We start from the raw sequence: 21651 nt of genomic DNA on the forward strand, positions 1-21651 counted from the left end.
CCCGGGTGGGCTAATCCCGGTAAAAAAAAAAAAATTAAACATGTTGTTGTGCCTAATCTTTATGAGGCCAAAATATTTCTCCTGTATCAAGCCTTGTGGGAGAATGTTATGAATAATCTTAACTTTACTACAATACAGTACTGATCAAACAATAAATTATCGCCACACTACAAAATTCATACTCACAGAAGTACTTTCACCCTCTATGCTGTAGGAGACATTGTTAGCACAGGTGACACTGGTGTTCCCACACAGTGAGATGTTAAACATGTGAAAGAACTTGGTTCCTGATGATGTAAACAGTGTGCTACCCATTGTGGCTCGTGCACTGAAAAAGAAGAGCCAAATGTAAAAATGGTGAACTAAGTGTGAAATCTCATTTCATACACTGTATATATAATGTATGCAGTAATATCTCCATTAACAGGAATTTTTGATCCCTGGAACTCTCCAACAGTAGCCATTTTTTTTTTTTTAGAAAAATCTCTCCATTTCACTGAACGAATTTCTGAGAGATTGCATCTGTGCATTTCCAGAAAATTCTGCGAAAACCTCTTTATTCTGGACATTCAAATGAATTTCCAAGAGATTCCAAGAGATACTGCATGCTACTGTACCAGTATATAATCAGCCAAGAATACCATTAAAGTTATTAGTTATGTATACAGTACTGTACATTCAATAAGTGTGAAAGTACTATATGTAAATTGAAAGATAAAAGTCGTGTTGTGAAATTTGGTGAAAACATATGTGTGCCGAAGGGTTAAACTCTTGGTGTGCTCTGCCTTGTAAGTAGGGCTCTCATAATGTTTCACAAGTTATATTTAATCTTCGGACAAAACCACAACACGAATTTTGTTTTTGATTGTACAGTATATATGTGTGTGTATATACTGTATATATATATATATATATATATATATATATATATATATATATATATATATATATATATATATATATATATATATATATATATATATATATATATATATATATATATATATATATATACATACTGTGCAATGGCTTTGCTGATATCTAATGAAGAAATGAATAAGCTGAGAGAACTCTTACTTGCTAATGTTGGTTAAGTCGTAGGTTCTGTTGTCTACAGTTAAGCGACACTCAACAATACAGGAGAGATGGTCTGGAGCAGTGAGACCTGGGCCACAGGGGAGGCAGGACTGATGGCCATATGGCAGTGGGTCTGTCACTACAGTGTTTGGGGGGCAGCGGGTGCACTCAGTCGTGTTATTCTCTATATAGTGGCCAGCTGGGCAAGGGATACACCCTGAAGCAGCTGGGGCCTACATAACAAGAAAATTTATTAAGTTAATATAAATAGTGACTACTTACTGCCTAATTATTTCCAGGAATGGATATTATACATACAGTACAGTATAGTCATTTAATTATACTGTATTTAGGTGTGTAATAAAGATTGGATTTTGAAATACACTACAATCATCCTCCATTAATATAAAAAATTAAAACACAGTGGGTGAGATTACCTCAGGTTGATTTTACACTTGAAACAATGAAGTTATATATTAAAATTTAATACTGTACTACTAAATGCAACTTATTTATAATTCATTATCCTACAAACCATGATAACTACCTGGTATTTCACTTGTACAGAACATGTATACAATGGAAAAGTTTATTGCATGTAAATTCACACAGAAACAAATGCCAGGCAAATTACTTGAGGACAGGGAAGACATGATGAAGCACCACCATCAATGGTATTTGTCACGTTGATATTGAACACCTTTGCCATGTCCCCCTCAAACATACGTGATGACTCTTTTTTCAAGTAACTTTTCTCCCATGCTACCTGTAGTTCCACAGATAATAAGATAGTATTAATGCATATTTAGATATGAATGGTAATTTAGGTTTTGAAAAATTATAGAATTACTTTAATTACCTCTTTAAACAACAGAGCATCAGTTTGTGTTTAGTTTATGTATAGTGATACAGTACTGATACACATAAACAATTTTCACTATTAAAACAATAAAATACAATTCAGTTCATATAAACCAAAATCTTTATCTCACCTTCTGAAATGCCCATGAGAAAGTGTAGGTATCATTTCTTGTTATCAAGTAACTGTAGTACTGGCGATGTAAATTTCCCGACCAATGTTGAAGAACTGTTGCACTCTTCTTGGTAGAAGCCTAGGAAAATTTTGTAATCAAAATACACCTGTACTATAAATTTGGTACTAAAGTGAGATAATAATAATAATAAAATATTTTGTGACTTCTACCAATATACTGTACAGTGTTAATACCATTTACCTTCTTAGCTAACTCTAGAAAATAACTTTTACACGTTTGTCTCTGCTTCCAACTTAAATCTTCATCATTATATTGCTCCATATACATGTATATATCTTTTATTATTTAAATTTGTAGTATTTATTTCCTGATGACTTATTATGAGTTTAGAAAAAATACCTTTCACCACTACAGTTACTGTACTGATCATCAAACAAACAGAAATGTTGCTTTAAAAGTTTTATCATACAGTCAACCCTCACTTTACGCAGTTAATGTAACCCACAGGGTGCCGCGGAAAGTGAGGAACGCGTAAAGTGAATAACATAACATATGGGATTAATTGAAATAAGAGTCCGGGCCGACCCCCAAACTCCACTTTTTGATGACACACAACTATGTTGTAGTAAAAATATTATCTTAACTTTATGATGGTATGCACAAACAATTAATAATTAAGAGAAATATCAATAATATTAGGTTTTCTAACACTTACATTAGTAGAAAAGATGGCTGGGCACACGGGAATGGGCGGTTGGTTCCGAGGCAGAGGGCAGATTATTGGCCCCCACCTGTATCACTTGTATCAATTGTATCACTATCCACCATAGAGGCTTGCAGGGCCTCTTTGTCAAACCCCTCAAAGTCCATATAAGTCCATATCTTCACTATAATTATCACTATCACTGACTTGGGCCGGCTGTGGTGGGTGGCGGTGAAGAACTCGGTAATGTTTTGATGACTGGGCGACCTTGTGCACATCATGCTCGCGCAGCTTACACAACATGGCGGATGGCGGGAGGTTTGAATCCAAAAATGGCGCGGCTCGCCAGCCGCTCTCCGCGTAAAGGGGTACACGCACCGCGGAATGTGAGCATTCCTGTTTCGGCAGGGTACCGCGTAAACGTGGAAACGCGGAATGTGGGACTGCGTAAAGCGAGGGTTGACTGTATATCAAAGTGTACATAAATTTGTGAGGGGGGGGAGGGGGGGTTCGTCTATAACAGCCTAATCATGCAGACAATTCTCCAGATCTGAAGGGTAATTCTTAATTAAATTAAATTCAGCTCAACAAATCTCATCATCTCTTTAACTTACCCAGTTTACCTAGAAATCCATATCAATCAAGGATTTTATTAAACTGTATGCACTGATTCTTTAGCACAGGTTCTGAAGCAATACAGTATGTCAATTACAGAAAGATATCTCTTAACTCACCACTTGTCTCTTGATGTCAATTGGACATTTTTCTGACTGTGATGTATATTTCACTCTCTGAATAAGTGAAAGAACTAATTCACCCTTTCTGGTGCATTAATATTTTTGGCTTATTTTTAATAAGTGATAAGTATTTAACAATGTCGGGTGAAGTCAAATAAAGTACAGTACTAAGGTGAAGTCTATCAGCCACTTGTAATCTTCTAAAGGCGGCTAATGTGATAATAACTTTACCTGGTTTCTATACAAACAGTTTGAACAATTTCTGCTTACCAGGAAAGTGCACTTGATTTTCAGATTTAAATGAATATTGGCAAACATTTGTGATGCACAGTTACATGTCACTTTGTCACTTACATAAGTATACTCCTCTCTGCTGCTCTATTGAAAATAATAGTGTACAGTATGTGGTAACAAAAGTTTTATAGAATAGATAGCAAAAAAAAAAAATAATAACAATAAAAAGTACTGTATACAGTATAGAGAATAAATATTACTGTACCTGTACTGTTTTGCTATCTATTTCACAAAACTATTATTTTCAAGAAAACAGTAGGGAAGAGCACTAATTTAATTGGCAAGGAACAACCAAGCCCCTATATTCTAATTGCATTCTTATGTTTTATCTATAACATGCACTGTATTTGGGACAGACTTACTTCCATAAAAACAAACTTGCAGTCTGAGGCACATTTCAGTTCAAAAGTGAAAGAGATGCGGCCCACTTCCATTGGCATACCGCTGACAAAACCTTCACGTCCACGAAATCCCCCAACCTGTTAGGTAAAGGAGGATATCTGATACTAAAATACTGTAATATCAACTGAATACAGCTCTCAAAGTCTTTTAACTCAGGAGCTACTTAGTGGTAATGAGGAAGCACAGTAATCATTCCTTATACAACAGTAATGAAATTCCTTTTAGCAGAAGTTTGAATTAGCGGAACAATTCTGTGCCGGCATTTACTTTTCCATCTAGCTAGGCGGAATTTCCGGTAAATTTTCCTAAGTTTTTAATGCTTATCCGTAAATCTATGCCTTTCAGAAATTCAGGCACAGTGGGCTACCAATTAGCACAAATATGAAAGTTGACTGTATAGTGATATCTCCGTTAGCCGGAACAATTAGTGCAGAGCACTTCTGGGAATGAGAGATTTCCGGGTAGCAAGACAACTCTCTGAAAGCCGGAAAAAACCCTCTTCCTCTGAATTTTCCAGGTAACGGGAAAATGTGCTCGGAAGTTCCAGAAATTGCGCATTACATCATCTCTCAAAGCCGGAAAAATATCCCCTATCCCAGAATTTTCCAGGTACAGTATACTGGAAAAATTTTCTCGGAACTTCCGGACAATGCGCCTGATTTTCAACTCTCAAACCTGGAAAAAACTCCCCCATCCCCAGAATTTTCTGAGCATCGGGAAAATTTTCTCATAATCTTCCGGAAAATGTGCCCCTCAGAAAATCATTCCGAAAGCCTGAATTTTCAGGAAAGTTCATGCTTTGGAACGATTTTCAGAGAAAATTTCAATTCCAGCTATTGGAAAGTTCCGGGTTTGGGGTTTCCGGCTAACGGAGATATTATTGTAATTGTTTTTGAGTTAGCGGAATCTTACTTTTGTGGAATCGGCCTGCATGCTTTATTCCATTACATGAAATGATTACTGTATTTATCAAGAATGATTGGTTGGAAGTGGTTAAAGATCTCTCATATAAACCAGTATCAGTGAAAAGTTTAGGTGGGTCACAAAATAAAAAAATACAGTACAGTATTTACAGTTATCACAATCACTGGCAGGGGATACTGTACTGTATATTAATCTCAATAAAATATATTTATATTTGTTGTAACATGAAGCACAGAAGTTTTCCTATTAAATAAAAACCAGCTATTTAATAAAAGCTTCATTGATCAAGTTTGCCTATCAGCCAAAAATTATTTCCAACCTTAAGGCTAAGAACAAGGTAGGCATCATCTGCATGGCCTCGCCCAGAGTGTATATATTCTCCACCAACTTGCCAACCATCGGATTTGCTGCATCCCACCTCTGAAAAAGTAGAGGCATTATTAAGGGGATACTCCAATACATAACCATTGTCTACATATAATAATGCAACTGGCATCCTGCTATTCCTGGGTTTAAACCCTGATCCAAGGGTATTTTTACTACCACTGGTACCCCTCTATAGAAGAGTCTTAGATGACATAGTCTCATAGGTGACAACTCAGTTGTCCAAGGAAGTTGATGGCCTTGGGACTGACTACTCTTCAAACATGATAGTACAGTGTGGACTTCATTGAGACAGTCTGTATCCAAGGGAATTGAGAAGATGTAAAACAGACCCAGACCACATCTTTTAAGATATAAAATGCTACAAACAAAAGAGGTCAAAATTTCAGAGCTAAATCATAATTAAGGATTGAAAAAAAGAAGTACTGTACTGTACAGTACTCCTTAACACTAGGAGTTGTAGACCTATGGAACAGTGAGGAGCTATGAAAAAGTCCTGGACAAGGTACCAAGAACAAACAGGGAATCTTATGCAGATCTCTTCCCCTACATGGCCACTATTATCTGTGGTGGTCACACGGTAAACATGGCAATATGGCCATATGGGTGAAGTCACTCGAATTAAAAGTGTAAGAATAAAATTCTTCCACATTGGTTGATCTCTGCAAAAGCATTGGCAGTAGTACTCCCAAACAATGACCAAGAGTATGTTAACGTGTAGTGTCACGGCAGAAACAGAACAAGCAAGAGCATAAATATCCTTTTATGGTCAAAAGGATTCAAATTGCACACTTGACCTTGAATGAACCCTAATTTAACTGGGTTATTTGTAGCAAAATTTTTAAATTATATTTTCTGTTTGGATATTGTATTCTCCTGTTAAATATGTCAGTCCCTTGAGCCAAGGCAGACACTGCCAGAAGATGATTTAGATACTGTATATACGGATCTTGCAGATCACTCATTGATAAACTGTAAATCATGAATAAAAGATGTAATAATCAAAGAAATATATGGTAAATATGTCTACAGTCATACCATCAGCAGGCATGCAGGTGGCAGCCATCTGTGGTGGAATGGCAGTCCACCATTGATACTGGTAGCCATAATTGGGTGCTGTGCTAGGAGGACATGGCTTGCATGGTGACACTCCATCACTATGTTCATCCCTTGGGCAGAATAAACAGCCTGCAAGGAACATGATAGGGCATTACAGATTATATATCAACTTCTACTGAATAATATTTAAACTATTTATGATTTCATAGATAAGCTAATTAGAAATTTTTGAAGTCACCTGTAAACATTATTCTATTTTATTAAAGTACATGTTACAATACCACTTCTCTAGTAACAGAGGATTATAAATTTGTCTTTAACAGTTAGTTACCAGGGTAATCTGCTACTGCATAAGAACAAAAACTTAAAATGACCTACTCCATCATAGGCATCATCTCAAAAGGGCAATTTTTGTTCAATCCAGAATGCAACGTCAAATTATTTTACAAAAGTCAAAACCTTTACCTTTATCCTCTTTGCCACTAATTGGCTCATTAGCCACTTGGGCAGTCAGTCATGTCTGTTACTCACTATTGAAAAGCACTGGGAATACACTGGTACAACTATGTATGTGTACCTTTGACCGATGTTCGTCAATGTCTGGTCTTGAATGAACTCACACTCGGTGCCATCAAAACGCTCTGGCAGATTGTTCCAAGAGTTCACAACCCACACTCTGAAAAATTTGCCCTGACAGTTTTCTGAACTTGAAGCTTCCTCAACCTTAAGTTGTGACCCCTAGTGGGGTGGGCATCCACTAGCTTCAGGTATGAACACTCAAATGAATAATGTCCTCTGAGGTTTTTATAAACTTCTATTAAGTCACCCCTTGTCTGCCAATAGTATAAGTTAGGCAACTGCAGGCTTTCTAATCTCTCTGGGTAACTGAGGTGCCATAGTGAAGGCACCAGTCTGGTGGCCCTCCTTTGGACATTTTCAATCAATTGACAGTCTCTACCATATCTCAGGGACCAGAGTGGATGTCAGTATAGTACTTCAAACGAGGAAGCACCTCACTTTTGAAGAGCACTACAAGGTATATCTGAATGCCATTCTTATAAGACCAACTATCTTAGTTGCTTGATTCACCTTCTTCTCACAATAGTCCTAAAAACTTCAGTTCATTGTCAACATAGACATCCAGGTCCTTTTCACATTTTGTCTCCATTAATTTGTACTGTTGGGACATGTGATATGCTGCTTAGGTGGATCCTCTTGTGTTTCATGACATTGAATCTCAACAATCATTCCTTTGAGTACCCCTAAAGCTGGTAGAGATCTTTCTGTAGCTCTTTACAGTCAATTTGGTTCTTAATTTCCCTGAATAACTTGGCATCATCCGCAAACATTTGTATGGAGGAGTCTATAGCTTCTGGCACGAGTTTTATGAAACAAACAAACAACAATGGACCTGCAGTACACTACCCTGTGGTACATCGCTTGTCATAGGTATGCATGACGATTTCACACTATTAATCACCTCACACTGCTTGCGGTCATAAAGAAAGTCTCTGATCCATGATTGGACACTGTCAAAAGCCTTAGCAAAGTCCAGATATATATTGTCGATATTATCACCACACTCCAGGATCTGGGTTCAAACATCCAGCACCTTAGGTAATTGCATCAAGTAGGATCATCCTGGTATAAAATTATGCTGGCCTTCCTTTACTAGGTTTATACGTAGTAGATGTTCCATCATGGCATCTCGTATACTACTCTCTAGTATATTACACACTGTGCTGGTGAAGCTCACTGGTCCATAATAATTTTTTTGTTTTATAATTTTCACCACTTACCAGCTTATTAGCTGTTCGGGTAATTGGTCTATCCATTGTTAGTACAGTAGGAACCAAACTCCGGAGAACCCGTGATATTTGGTTGGGTCACACTGGATAACACCTTTCTCACGTGTGTCTGGGCCAAGCAGGATTGAACCCATGTGATATTGGTGAGAGATACACACGTTATCGCTGTACCACCAGCACCCCGATTTGTGGAGTGGCATTCTCCCTGTTGGAATACAGTATAGGACTCACATATGCCATTTTCCAGTTGCTGGGGGATCTTTTGCTTGTCCATACATCTGCAGAACATGATTTTATGGGGCTTGCATTCCAAAGTAGTGTTGGCACAGCACATTACCGAACAGTATATTTTCATAATGCAACCAGCCTAGCAACAAGGTAGGAACATACTTGAATATATAGAACTGTATATAAATGTTATTGTTACCATAACTTTAAATCACTACTACAGTTGTATGTTATATGAAAAAAAAAATTTAATTAGGGCTTACACAGCACAATGTGTACTTTTCCATGATGTCATGAGCCTACAAATCTGGTTGTATACATACATACCATCAGTGAAGCAATGCTGAGCGTGTACTGTACCATTTGTATGTTAAGAAAAATAATGTTCAAAATAATGATTCATTATTTTTTACTCAAACAACAATTTGACCTAATATCAGCACATAAATTCTGCAAGGCACAAATAGGATAGCCACACAATTTGTAGCTTTAATGTTACATAATTACAGTACTTATGTTATAGTGTGTATGTATATAACAATTAATTCACAGTCAACCATATTCTTTGGTTCCCCCAAATTTTTATTTTAGAAAAACATGTCGCCTTACAATAATGCTGTTATACAAAAACAAAAATAGCATATACAGTATTATGTTATAAGTTAGTAACAATAACATATTTTTTACCGAGCCCGGTGGTGTAGTGCATTCCTGGATTACATGGTGGGCAAGTCTTGACTTCTCCAGATGGAGGCAGTGACACTGAGCCCTTCACTTGTTCCCTGCATACTTGAGGGTCAACCCATGTGTAAACAGCACGGGTCTGAGGAAAAACCCAGTTAGAATGAAAATAACGTGACATTTTGTCATTAAAATGAGTATATTAAATTGGTCAGTAAAAATATAAATATACGTATGTGTGCGCTAACATACCTGGACTAATCATGAGTATGAGTATAGTGAAAGACTATATAAATTTTCCCATCATTGTTAGCATGTATGGCTGTCATAATTCCTAGTCCATGAAGACTGCTGTTGTGAACCAGGCCTTCTTGTTTACCCACCAAAACCCAGGCAAGCGGTAGTTTGTTCTTCCTACCCTTAAGCACACGTGGGTTCAAGCCTCGAGGCACAGTACAGCAACATGGGCTTGACCATACAGTACTCTGAAGCATTGGTGCAGAGGCACCTGTCTAACTCCTCTTATGGTTAAAGGCCATGAGTAAGGTTAAGTACACTTGAATATCAAAAATCCAAAATGCTTGGTACCAAGAAGCATTTGTAAAGTAAATAATTTGGTGTGGGATGCACAACTGGACACCACTAAAAATGTCTGCCTCGAAGACAGACAACAAAGAGTGGTAATAAATGAAGTACAATCTGAATGGAAAAAGGTTCTCAGTGAAGTACCACAAGGTTCTATCCTTGAACCTACCCTGTTTGTGATCTCCATAAATGACAGGTAAAAACATATCGAGATAAATTGTCAAGTCTGCAGGTGGCACAACTCAAGACAATGTAACAACAATACAGAAAGACCTGAAGGAGCTGTTCAAATGATTTCAAGACTTGTAAATGCTCTTTAACATTATGAAATGCTTAATTTTTTAAAAGAAAACTAACCACTGAGAATATTGCACCTTCAAATACTCGTCCAGCATACTGTTAATGACATTTGAAACCTTGAATGCAGTTACTCAGAGTGTGATTTACATATCATTATACTGTACAGTACCTGTACTTTGAACAATGTGAGGTAGTCAGCACAGCACCAATACTATAAAGTGGCAGAACTTTACATAACTGCCTACCTGATTCTTCTCATCACATGCTGAGTCTATCTCATAATAATCTAGTGATGTGCATGGAGGTCGCTGAAGACACACTGGAGAGCCTTTTGGTGCATAGTGAGTGACTCGGTCACATGGTAAGCACACCGAAGAACCCCGAGGAGCGTAGAAATCCTCTTTACACTCGGTACACTCATGAGCTCCAGGCCCACTGAATGTGCCATCAGGACATGGAGTGCATTCTGATGAGTGAGCCACACCTGTTACAAGAGAAGAGGAAAGATAAATTCTTGACCTAATGATCCAAAAAGCAAATGATAAGGATACCAACATGGAGCAAAGTTTACAAATTTGTGAGCTTAACCAGGTTAATATGCTTAATTTAAAAAAAAGTTACATTGAACCTAGTAAAACCAAACTTTCATGCCGGTTTGGCCAGGTTACTGTGCTTAATTCAGATATTTTATAGTACTTAATTTAGCCAGGAAATTGCACTTATTTAGCCAGGGTACGATGTCTTAATGAGCCAGGTTATTTGGTCCTTGGAACTTGATGTAAACCACCTTTGAAACAGTAGCCAACATGGTAGTTCACACCAACTAGTGGTTAGGTAGTTTAAATCTTCATGTTGGGTATACAGTAGGGTCGGGATATACCACTGACTTAATAGTCATAGGAAATGTCAGCTCTGCAACTGACATGTCATCATGTATCCACTAGGGCATGATTAAGAAAAAAACAGTTGCACAGCATATAAAACAAAATTGCAGAACAACTACAAAATACCATTTAATTTATAAATTTTAGGAACTTGCAGAAAATAGGACTGTAAAGTACCATGTACTGTACTCTGAATATGGGTATTTCACTTAAACAGAAGCATTGGGTTATTTTGCAGCTACTTACAGTATATCACTATCATTTTCCTATACTGAAGTCTATTGACAGACACTGATATAATGTTTAGCCTATCATAAGTATTACATCAATATATTATTGAACAAAGTTTGATAATGCTATGATTTCTTGATAAATATTACAGGTTGACAATCCCTTATGCGAAATCTTTGGGGCCAGAGGCATTTCGGAATTCGGAATTTTTCGGTTTACAGAATGGTTAGTGTTTTTTTATGTGTGTATTAGCCCACCTGGGCACAAGTCACTGACCCACATTTGGGCCTGGGGGGCGAAAATATAATAGTAATTATAATAATAATAATAATAATAATAATAATAATAATAATAATAATAATAATAATAATAATAATAATAATAATAATAATAAAAATAATAATAATTCTTAGGTCTAGGTCGTGTTTCTCACTTTTTATCTTTTTTTTCATTCTTGTATTTCTTAATTATTATTATTTTATTATTACAGTATTATTGTTATTATTATTAATTTTATTATTATATTTTATTATTTTTATTATTGTTATCATTATTATTTTATTTCGGTGTATTTTGTATTAAATTTTTTATTTATTATGAATAATTATTATTATAATTATTATTACTATTACATTTTTGCCCCCAGGCCCCGATGGGCTAATCCCTGTTAAAAAAAAAAAAAAAACTTTCGGTTTTCAAAGCTTTTCGGGTTTCGGAATTCGGATAAAGGGTTGTCAACCTGTATTATTATTATTTATTTATTTATTTATTTATTTTTTTATCTATACCCTATGTAGTGGGTTATGACTGTGTGCCATCCTGAACAAATGCATGGCTGCACACTACAATGCAAAGGCTCCAATGTTTACATCTGGGGGAGATTTTGTTTCCTCCACTGAAATTTGCTTAAAAATACAAGGTTAAGAAAAACTTATTCCTTCCCATTACGTATTTGGAGCTAGTCATGTAGTAAGAATGCATATATTGTACAGTACATGTGTGGTATTTTCTTTAGAAGAATTCCCACAGGTTGTTAGTTAACTGGCATAACTGTCATCTGGTATTACCACTGATTCTGTCGGTCGCTGAGTCTCTTGGGGGCAGCAGGCTGTGATATACTGTACTATTTTCATCTTTTTTTTTGCAATTTTTGTCATCAGTTTTGTACAGTTCTCTGTTAATTTCTTGGTTTGGTTTAAGCAAATAATTTTTTTAAGCTTTGATAGGTAAATTACATGAACTGTACTGTACTGTATTCTTAAATTAACATATTTTGTTCCATGAATATTCTCGGTCTTTATCTTGTGAAAAACCCGAGTCAGCTGTAATTAATTTTCATGAAGATGGAAAAGTCAGGTTTTTAATGTCATTCTATAGCCTCACACTCCTTCCTGTTGCCCTAATGTCATCATGACATAGATCTTTCTCAAGGATAAGTCTTGGTCCTAACTTTTTATTTTTATTTGTTGACAGTAATAAAAATACAATAGAACATAAATTTAAGATATTAACAGCATCTATAAAATTAAATCCTGCTTTTGAAGAAGCACAAAGAAACTTCATTAACATTAGATACTTTACATGGGGTAATATGCATATAATTTCCCAAATGATTAGAAGCTTACTTCACCACATACCAGCATATCAACATACCACTGATCTGGATGCTCTTGATCAATACAGGTCTTGATGAGCCACGGGCCTCAATACCAATGGTCTTCCAATGTAATACATTAAGTCCAGGGTTCAGCTTTACAGTGCGAGTCTGCCACTGACCATCGCGGGTGACTGGTAACCACCTGTAGCCATTTCCTTCAACAATGTTCTGACATTCTTCATCTTGAGCCTGAATGTTAAAGATTTAGAATATTAATTTTGCAAATTCATCTTAATCATATTTTCTTATAGACATCTACAGTTTAGAAAAAATATTACATGATTCATAATCAACTTATAAACTTCTTTAAGATTTCTCCTTTGATCTACAGTAAATCTCAGTCATTTATTAATTCACTGATCTGCAATGCATTATATTGTGGTACAAATTTATGTGATATTACATGTATTCCTGCCCCTTCCAAGGTACAAAACCACAAAGTACATAAGAATGCACTCAAAGTACTGTATTTTGTCAAATAAGATAATGTATTTTGTACAGGTACAGTAAGAGGAAATTTGAAAATCAATAGGTAGAAATGTGTTCAAACTTCAATTAGACATTGTATATTATGAAGCGGAAATATACAGTAGTACAGTACAGTACTGTACAGAACTCACATTTCCAGCCAAGGTACAATTATTGATTTATAATCAACAATATTTTTAATCCATAGAGCTCTGTAAGAATGTAAGCTTATTGAAGAAGCACAACTATTGTATTATGCAGAGAATACTGTAATTGCATTTCTATACATTATGTACCCTAAAACATCTTTTTCTTTTCTTAAACAACTAACCTGAAACTCAAACATAATGTCTTCATCAGTGTACTGGTAAGTGTACGAAACTGCTCCAGGTTTGACAAGCTTAACAGTGTAGACAAGGACAGCTGCACACTGTCCACCTTTACTGGCCAGTACGTCACCTTTTGCCTGCCAACCGTACCTGCATCATAAACACAGAAAAACTCACCAATCATATTACGTACAGTGCTGTACTGTACATCAAATTGAGTCTAGTCATTTTATAGTTCCACGGGTCTAGGATTAAGTTGATTTGTAGTCTGAATCTTTTGTATGTGCCTGTGTCCAAAAACAGCATTATCTTGAATAACACTATGATAGCTATCTTGGATTTTTTAAGTCACAAAGTTACTAATTGGTGAAAGTTTGGTTTACATATAATACCCTGTAACTGAGAAAATTTTCTCAAGAAATAATTAATCATTGCATTTATTTTTGAGAAAATACTTAGAAGACCTTATTCTAATTTAAGTGAAATTCAAAAATACATTTTGGGAACCTGGCTAATTATTGGCTAGTGCTGCAATTTAGACATTCTAGAAATTTTATTAAACAATGAATTTCAATGAAACTTATTATCTATATTTGCTTAAATCTCATGAACAGTTCATAACATATTGTGTAAGTTTTTGTACAAGGCATTCTGGTTACTGACTGGCTAAATTTCAAAATACAGTACACTAGAAGCCTTAATAAAGAGCAGACTCAAATTAACACTTGAGTAGTTCTCCCCCAGCAATTTTTTTCCCTCATTTCGGTCTCACCTCTTCCACAGCCATTCACAGCAGGCGGGAACAATTTTTTTTTTCGCACTATTTTGAGCCTACAAATTGTTTTTACCTCTATGCATTAGGTATATACCATCAGACATAAAAGGTTTGTAAAATATTTAGGCATTTTCATAAATGCAATAGCTTGATAAAAACTGAAGGAATACTGATGAGTGTAAAGGAAGTACTGTACAGTGACCCTCGGTTAACGAACTCAATCCGTTCAGAAGGTCGGTTAACCGTTCGTTAACCGAAACCATTGTTTCAATGGGTTTTTGGGTAATTGGTTCCAGCTCACCGAAAATTTCCTAAATTCAACAAAAATGGTAGAAAAGTTCACTTACTTTGAGGTGTGTATGTAGAAGGCTCCTGGATGATGATGATGATGATGATGGGAATTACAATGGGGGGTGGAGGAGAAGGAAGAAGAGAAGGCATTGGGGTGGAAGAGAAGTCACCCCATGGCACCATTGCACCCATAAAATTTTAGTTCTCTTGGTGTATTTCAAGATTATTTTCTTTAAATCAACATTGCACTGCATTATATATTGTCAATATGTAAAATATATTTCAAAATGACCAATAATTTGCTTGGAAACACAGAAAAAAGCGTTTAGTTGAAGAGAGTCTCAAGCAAGATGTTACCTCCAGTGAAAACAGAGAGACTAACGCCTGTTTGCTGTGTTAAGAGGCTGGATGCTGCGCTTTAAACTAGTCACTTTACCTTCAATTATGTTCAATAATTGTTAAAATGACTAAAAAATTGAATATTAAACTTTTAAAATTATTGAATAGTATAAACTTCTTGATATTTACTAAAATAGTTAGGAATTTAAGCCCTAGAACCGATTAATGTATTGGCGGACTGATACTAAAGCTGGTTGCCCGGCCAGTGCAAGCGAAAACATGTTGAGGTCGGTTCGTAAGAAATTCGTTAACCGAATTTTTGTTCGTTAACCGAATTGAAGATCCTTATGGAAGGCAGTTCGTTAACCGAAATTTCGTTAACCAGGCGTTAGTTAAGCGAGGGTCACTGTATAGTATATGAAGCAAAGAAATTTATACAGCTTTTGTGAGTTATGTTTCTCTATACAGTAGCTTTTGATCTGGTTTATGCAATAAGAATCCTCCTGAAGACAGTGATACACTTGAATTTTATTTATTGCAAGTACTGTACTGTAAAAACTGTGATAAAGAATTTAGAAGAGAGAAATATAGTGTGTGGCCATGTCTTCTTCCCATGAGTGAGGGGTGGGTGGAGGTACCATAGCTCCCTTGACTTGCCCAATTTGCAGCACATTCAACAGATCAGCTGATTTGGGGGGAACATTTTTCTTTATCAACATTGAACATCATCCAGATCCCAGAAACATAAAGATTTCAATGAACGCATAGCATCGATGTCCTGGAAGTTTTAAAACTTCTGTTGTATATTTCTCTAGTATATGCCTCATTTGATTCTATGTTTTTGTTTGTTTTACATTTTCAACATGGTTAGTCAGCCTAACAGAGTTTGCCTCATAACCTAAGAGGCCATTGGTTTGTGCCTAGAGACCTTCGAATTCATCCCCCAGTAAGGGTCTATTAATTCTACAGTTGGGAAGTGAAGATGCTGAAGTGCAGTGTCAGCCACACTACTTACTTTAGCATCAAAGGCTTCATATACTGTACTGTATGGTGCTGTATCCACACTGCTCATAACAGGCTGTCAGGCTTAAGGGACCTATTTTTACTTTCACTGAGGTTAAGATAGATGAATTTGGATTTCAGTAGAACTTTGTATTTAGATTTCATATAATACCTTTACCTTGAACAAATTACATGTTATTTGAAATTAAAAGTCGAGTTCCAGGTTCCAGGGCTGGCCGTCATCCCTTGAGTGAACCCAGGGTGTAGTGCTAGAGTTGAGTTGCCCATTAATGTTAAGAGACAAATTTAATTTATGATGTTTATGATTATAAATCTTTTGCATGATTATATAGTTACTCTCGAGTTACTACTGATAAAAAAATCAACTGGAAAAGGTATTTTCTATGTTCATGATTTTAATAATCCTCTCTCCCCCAACTTACTCACTACAATCCACATCTCCACGCCATCTCCCCACAGTAAAGATTGATCTGAAGACCTCAGTGTGGGAAATGAAACCCTTTGGTAGATCCTCCCATGAGTCAAAGCGCACACCACCACCCAGGGAGTAGGTGCCGCTTGGGCACATTGCACACTCCAACTCTGACAAGTTGAAGAACCAGCCTGGGTCACACGATACACCTGAAAGCAGGTACCAATTCTATATTACATTTATATTACTATTATAATAATTTCATTACTGTAATATATTTCAACCAAACAGATTATTATGCAGTTATGAAGAATCTATTGCTTAGCCAACATAAATTTAGATTATTTAAGGCCATTATACAGTACCTCACTGTATTCTGAAAATAAAGATATTTTTTATTATTATTTATTGAAATTTAATGCATTTTAATATAGTACAGAAAACACACACACATACACACAAACACTCACACATATATAGATATGCAAGTAAATCACTGTAGGTGCTCAGGGGCAGAGTACAGACTACTCACCCTGAAGATGTGAATTACACGAAAGCTGCTTTGGGGAACTTCCCTGTGTTTTCTTCTTTCCTGTGGTTACTGTATATATATATATATATACTATATATATATATATATATATATATATATATATATATATATATATATATATATATATATATATATATATATATATATATATATATATATATATATATATATATATATATATATATATATATATATATATATATATATATATATATATATATACACAGCTGCTCCCTGACTTATGACGGGGTTAGGGACCGACATCCAAGTCGAAATGGTCGTAAGTCGGAAATGCTTAAATAATACATAGAAAATCTAAAATGGGGGTATCTTTTTCTTCTCAGCACCACAAAACACTCACTTTTAAGTTTGCCAGCCGTTTTAAAGTGAATTACAGATGAAAATTTTGTCTGTGTACTGACTTTGGGACTCAAAAATACGTAATTTGACCAAATTTTGGTACGACTGAGGCAGGTTATAAGTGCGGGTGGATGTAAGTCGAGTAGGTCGTAAGTCGGGGAGGAGCTGTATATGTATATGTATATATATATGTATATGTATATATATATATATATATATATATATATATATATATATATATATATATATATATATATATATATATATATATATATATATATATATATATATTAACAAAGTTCTCTTCTATGAGAGCAAATTCAGATCTAGCATAATAAAACCCTAAGGGGAATTGTATCCCAAATACTGTATGGTGAATAATTATATGTAAAAGTAGGTCCCATATGCATGACTGCCCGTGAGGGACAGTGTGGATAGAACACACTGTGACACTATATACAAAGCCTTCGGTACACAAGGAGGCAGCATGGCTGGTACTGCACTCGACCGCCTTCACTTCCCCAAGTTGTAACCTTAGGTCCCCATTCATAACTGGGTGAACTGGGAGCGCCAGGGAATCGAACTACCGATCCCTGAAACAAGGAGGCTAATGTGTCCGCCGTGCCACGAAAAATATGTATGTATTAATTAAAAATACTGTAGTACAAATTAGATTCTTGCTGAATATATGATAATACTCACTACAGTCGTGTGTGCGCTTAGGGGGGTTGGGGGCACCGCCCTCACATGTATCTGGGCTGGGCACACTCACTCGCCATCGTCCACCGTCGTCATCACACTCAGTAAACTCATAGTGAAAGTCCTCCTGCAAATAGGCAATCTGATTACATCATGTTGTGTTGAATCAGGTTAAATTCAATCATTATTAATATTATTACATTATCGCCCCCCCCAGGCCCCGATGTGAGTCAGTGACCTGTGCCCGGGTAGTCTAATCCTCAGGAATTAATTTTTTTGGGAGTCCGGGATTGACGAATCCGAAAGTCGCTAATTCTGAGGTATTACTATATATATATATATATATATATATATATATATATATATATATATATATATATATATATATATATATATATATATATATATATATATATATATATATATATATATATATATATATACATATATACATATATATATATATACATACACATACACATACACATACACATACATATACACATACATACACATATACATATATATATATATATATATATATATATATATATATATATATATATATATATATATATATATATATATATATATATATATATATATATATATACATACATACATACTAAAGCAGTATACTTCATTTAACGCTATTTCACTTTAGCTAAGCTTACTCAGATACGCGGTGCCTCGCCAGAGCTGAACTTTCACTTAACGCGGGTTTTTTCCACGTATACGCGGTGAGTGTCCGGCTCGAGAGCTATTTTTAGATTTGCCCCACCTGCCACCCGCCACCCTGCCTGACTGCCTGTTTTAGCTCATAAAATTCATACAAATTACCCGGCCAGAATATAATTTACATTGCTGGAATTCTTACAATATGATGATCATTTTGAATATAAACATCATAGATTTTGCATTAGACATACAAATTTTAGATATAGGCTAATGTTCACTCTGAGTAAATATGTTATTTTTTGTGCAAAATATATGACATTTGTATTCAAAATATTCCTGGTCTTACAAGGAATCCAGCAATATCAATTATATTATCCTAACTTTAGTTTGAGGTATTATTTATTAAAATTTAGTGGTTTTCCCCCAAAAATTTCTCAGAGAGGGAAGAGCCAGCAGTGTAGTGTGAGAAGAGGGGGAGGGAGTTGAGTCCATTATTTGAATGGACATTAACTTGGTGACTGTATTTCTCTATTTCTCTTAAGTATTAATTGTGTGCATGTACCATCATAAAATTAAGATGTTATTTTTACTACAACATAGTTATGTGTCGTCAAAAAGTGGAGTTTGGGGGTCGGGCCGGTTTCTATTGGAATTAATCCCATATGTTCTGTTGTTCACTTAACGCGGTTTTCACTTAACACGGTACCCTCTGGGTTTTATTGACCGCAGGTACAATCAGAGTATATATATATATATATATATATATATATATATATATATATATATATATATATATATATATATATATATATATATATATATATATATATATATATAGAGAAGCTTGATAAAATCACACGGTGATTTTATCACATTTATCTTATCCACGTTTTCATTGTGGGTTCATGAAATATATATATATATATATATATATATATATATATATATATATATATATATATATATATATATATATATATATATATATATATACACACAGAGAATGCATTGTGAGTTTCACTTCTTAACTCCATCTTTAGTGCGAGATCTCCTACATGTCCGTATATGTATGTATGTGACCCTAACAAAGAGAACATAGAGAAACTTGACAACAGGCCACATAAGAACATAAGAAAATAAGGAGTCTGCAATAGGCCGGTTGGCCTGTGCATGGCAGCTCCTGTCGAGAGTTACTACCACTCTATCATCCATGAATCTATCTAGCTTCATTTTAAAACTTTCCAGCATTCCAGCACTTACTACAAAGTTGCTAAGCTTGTTCCACTCGTCCACCACCCTATTTGTGAACCAGTTCCTTCCTATCTCCGTCCTAAACCTAAACTTATCCAACTGAAATCCGTTGCTACGAGTCCTGTCCAGCTCGGATATTATAAGAACTTTATCTATATCGCCTTTAGTGATTCCTTTCACCCACTTAAATACTTCTATCACATCTCCCCGCACTCTTCGTCTTTCTAGGGAATGCAAGTTTAGTTTCTTTAACCTATCTTCATATGGAAGGTTTCTAAGTCCCGGAATCATTTTCATCATTCTTCGCTGCACCGACTCCAGTGAATTGATATCCATTCTATAATAAGGGCACCAGAACTGAACCGCATTATCGAGATGCAGCCTGACTAGCGCAAGATATAGTTGCAATAAGACCTCTGCACTCTTATTACTTACACTTCTAGATATAAAACCTAATACTCTGTTTGCCTTATTTCGAACATTAACGCACTGTTTTCTAGGCCGTAGGTCCGGGCCTATAAGTACCCCTAAGTCTCTTTCACAAGTTGACTTCTCTAGGTTGATGTTGTTAAGGCTGTATACATTGACAGTATTTGTTCTTCCAATATTCAGTACGCTGCACTTGCTGGTGTTGAATTTCATTTGCCATTTTTCTGACCACTCCTGCAGTTTATTTAAATCCTCCTGTAGTGCATTTGCATCCTGCCCTGAATTAATCTGCCGCCCTATTTTGGTGTCATCCGCAAACTTGCTTATGTCACTGCTGATCCCAGTATCTAGATCGTTTATGAAGATGAATAAGAGTGGGCCCAGTACTGACCCCTGGGGAACCCCACTGGTTACACAACCCCACTCAGATTTAACACCATCTACGCTGACCCTCTGTGTTCTATCGGTGAGCCATGATTTTATCCAATTTAAAACTTTCCCCTCGATACCATGAGCCTTAACTTTTCTCAGAAGCCTCTGATGCGGTACTCTGTCAAACGCTTTGTTAAAGTCTAAGTAAATAACATCGTAATTTTCGTCATTATCTACTACCTCGAAGACTTTCCTAAAAAACGTCAGCAGATTTGTTAGACAAGATTTTCCCTTTGTAATGTACTGCGCACATCATTGTCATTCCTAAAAACCCCATTTAATTCATATTACGCTATATAACATTCAAATCCACTGCGCTTGTAGAACCTCAGAAAACGGGAAACATTGATAAAGGATAACTCACCTACTCAATGTTCCTAGACCATGTGTTGCATTGTACCCAGGTACAGTCATATCATATTAATTGTATGTATTCATAGCATTAAGGAGAACTCAGGGTATCCATAAGATGAATGTTAAAGTCCGGTTGAGCCGGACTAGTGTACTGTAGGACTAAATGTGGATCAGGGTTTGAAGGTCATACTATTTACGTCTGTGAGCGTGGAGCGAACATAACTTCCACCGATATCATATAAAAATACATGAGAACAATGATCTGGAAAAAGGATAAATATATCAGAACTATGTGAGGTGTTGGAAGTG

At 35.7% G+C, this 21651-nt stretch overlaps 1 protein-coding gene across 2 annotated transcripts in view; it reads right to left on the minus strand.

Annotated features, from left to right (window-relative positions):
* LOC121860694 (endosome/lysosome-associated apoptosis and autophagy regulator family member 2-like) overlaps positions 1–21651 on the minus strand; it is a 44504-nt gene that overhangs the window by 17882 nt on the left and 4971 nt on the right. For both annotated transcript variants that reach the window (XM_042357988.1, XM_042357989.1), the window contains exons 2-14: positions 18202–18325; positions 16597–16795; positions 13749–13896; positions 12946–13138; positions 10423–10661; positions 9299–9434; positions 6555–6704; positions 5452–5552; positions 4169–4285; positions 2070–2189; positions 1712–1843; positions 1078–1310; positions 187–328 (exon numbers count right to left, since the gene is read on the minus strand). In XM_042357988.1, coding sequence (XP_042213922.1) covers positions 187–328; positions 1078–1310; positions 1712–1843; positions 2070–2189; positions 4169–4285; positions 5452–5552; positions 6555–6704; positions 9299–9434; positions 10423–10661; positions 12946–13138; positions 13749–13896; positions 16597–16795; positions 18202–18325 — 2034 coding nt within the window. The remainder of the gene's footprint in view (positions 1–186; positions 329–1077; positions 1311–1711; positions 1844–2069; positions 2190–4168; positions 4286–5451; positions 5553–6554; positions 6705–9298; positions 9435–10422; positions 10662–12945; positions 13139–13748; positions 13897–16596; positions 16796–18201; positions 18326–21651) is intronic.

Source organism: Homarus americanus, unplaced genomic scaffold, assembly GCF_018991925.1.
Source record: "Homarus americanus isolate GMGI-L3 unplaced genomic scaffold, GMGI_Hamer_2.0 scaffold48393, whole genome shotgun sequence".
Classification (NCBI taxonomy): Eukaryota; Metazoa; Arthropoda; class Malacostraca; order Decapoda; family Nephropidae; genus Homarus; species Homarus americanus.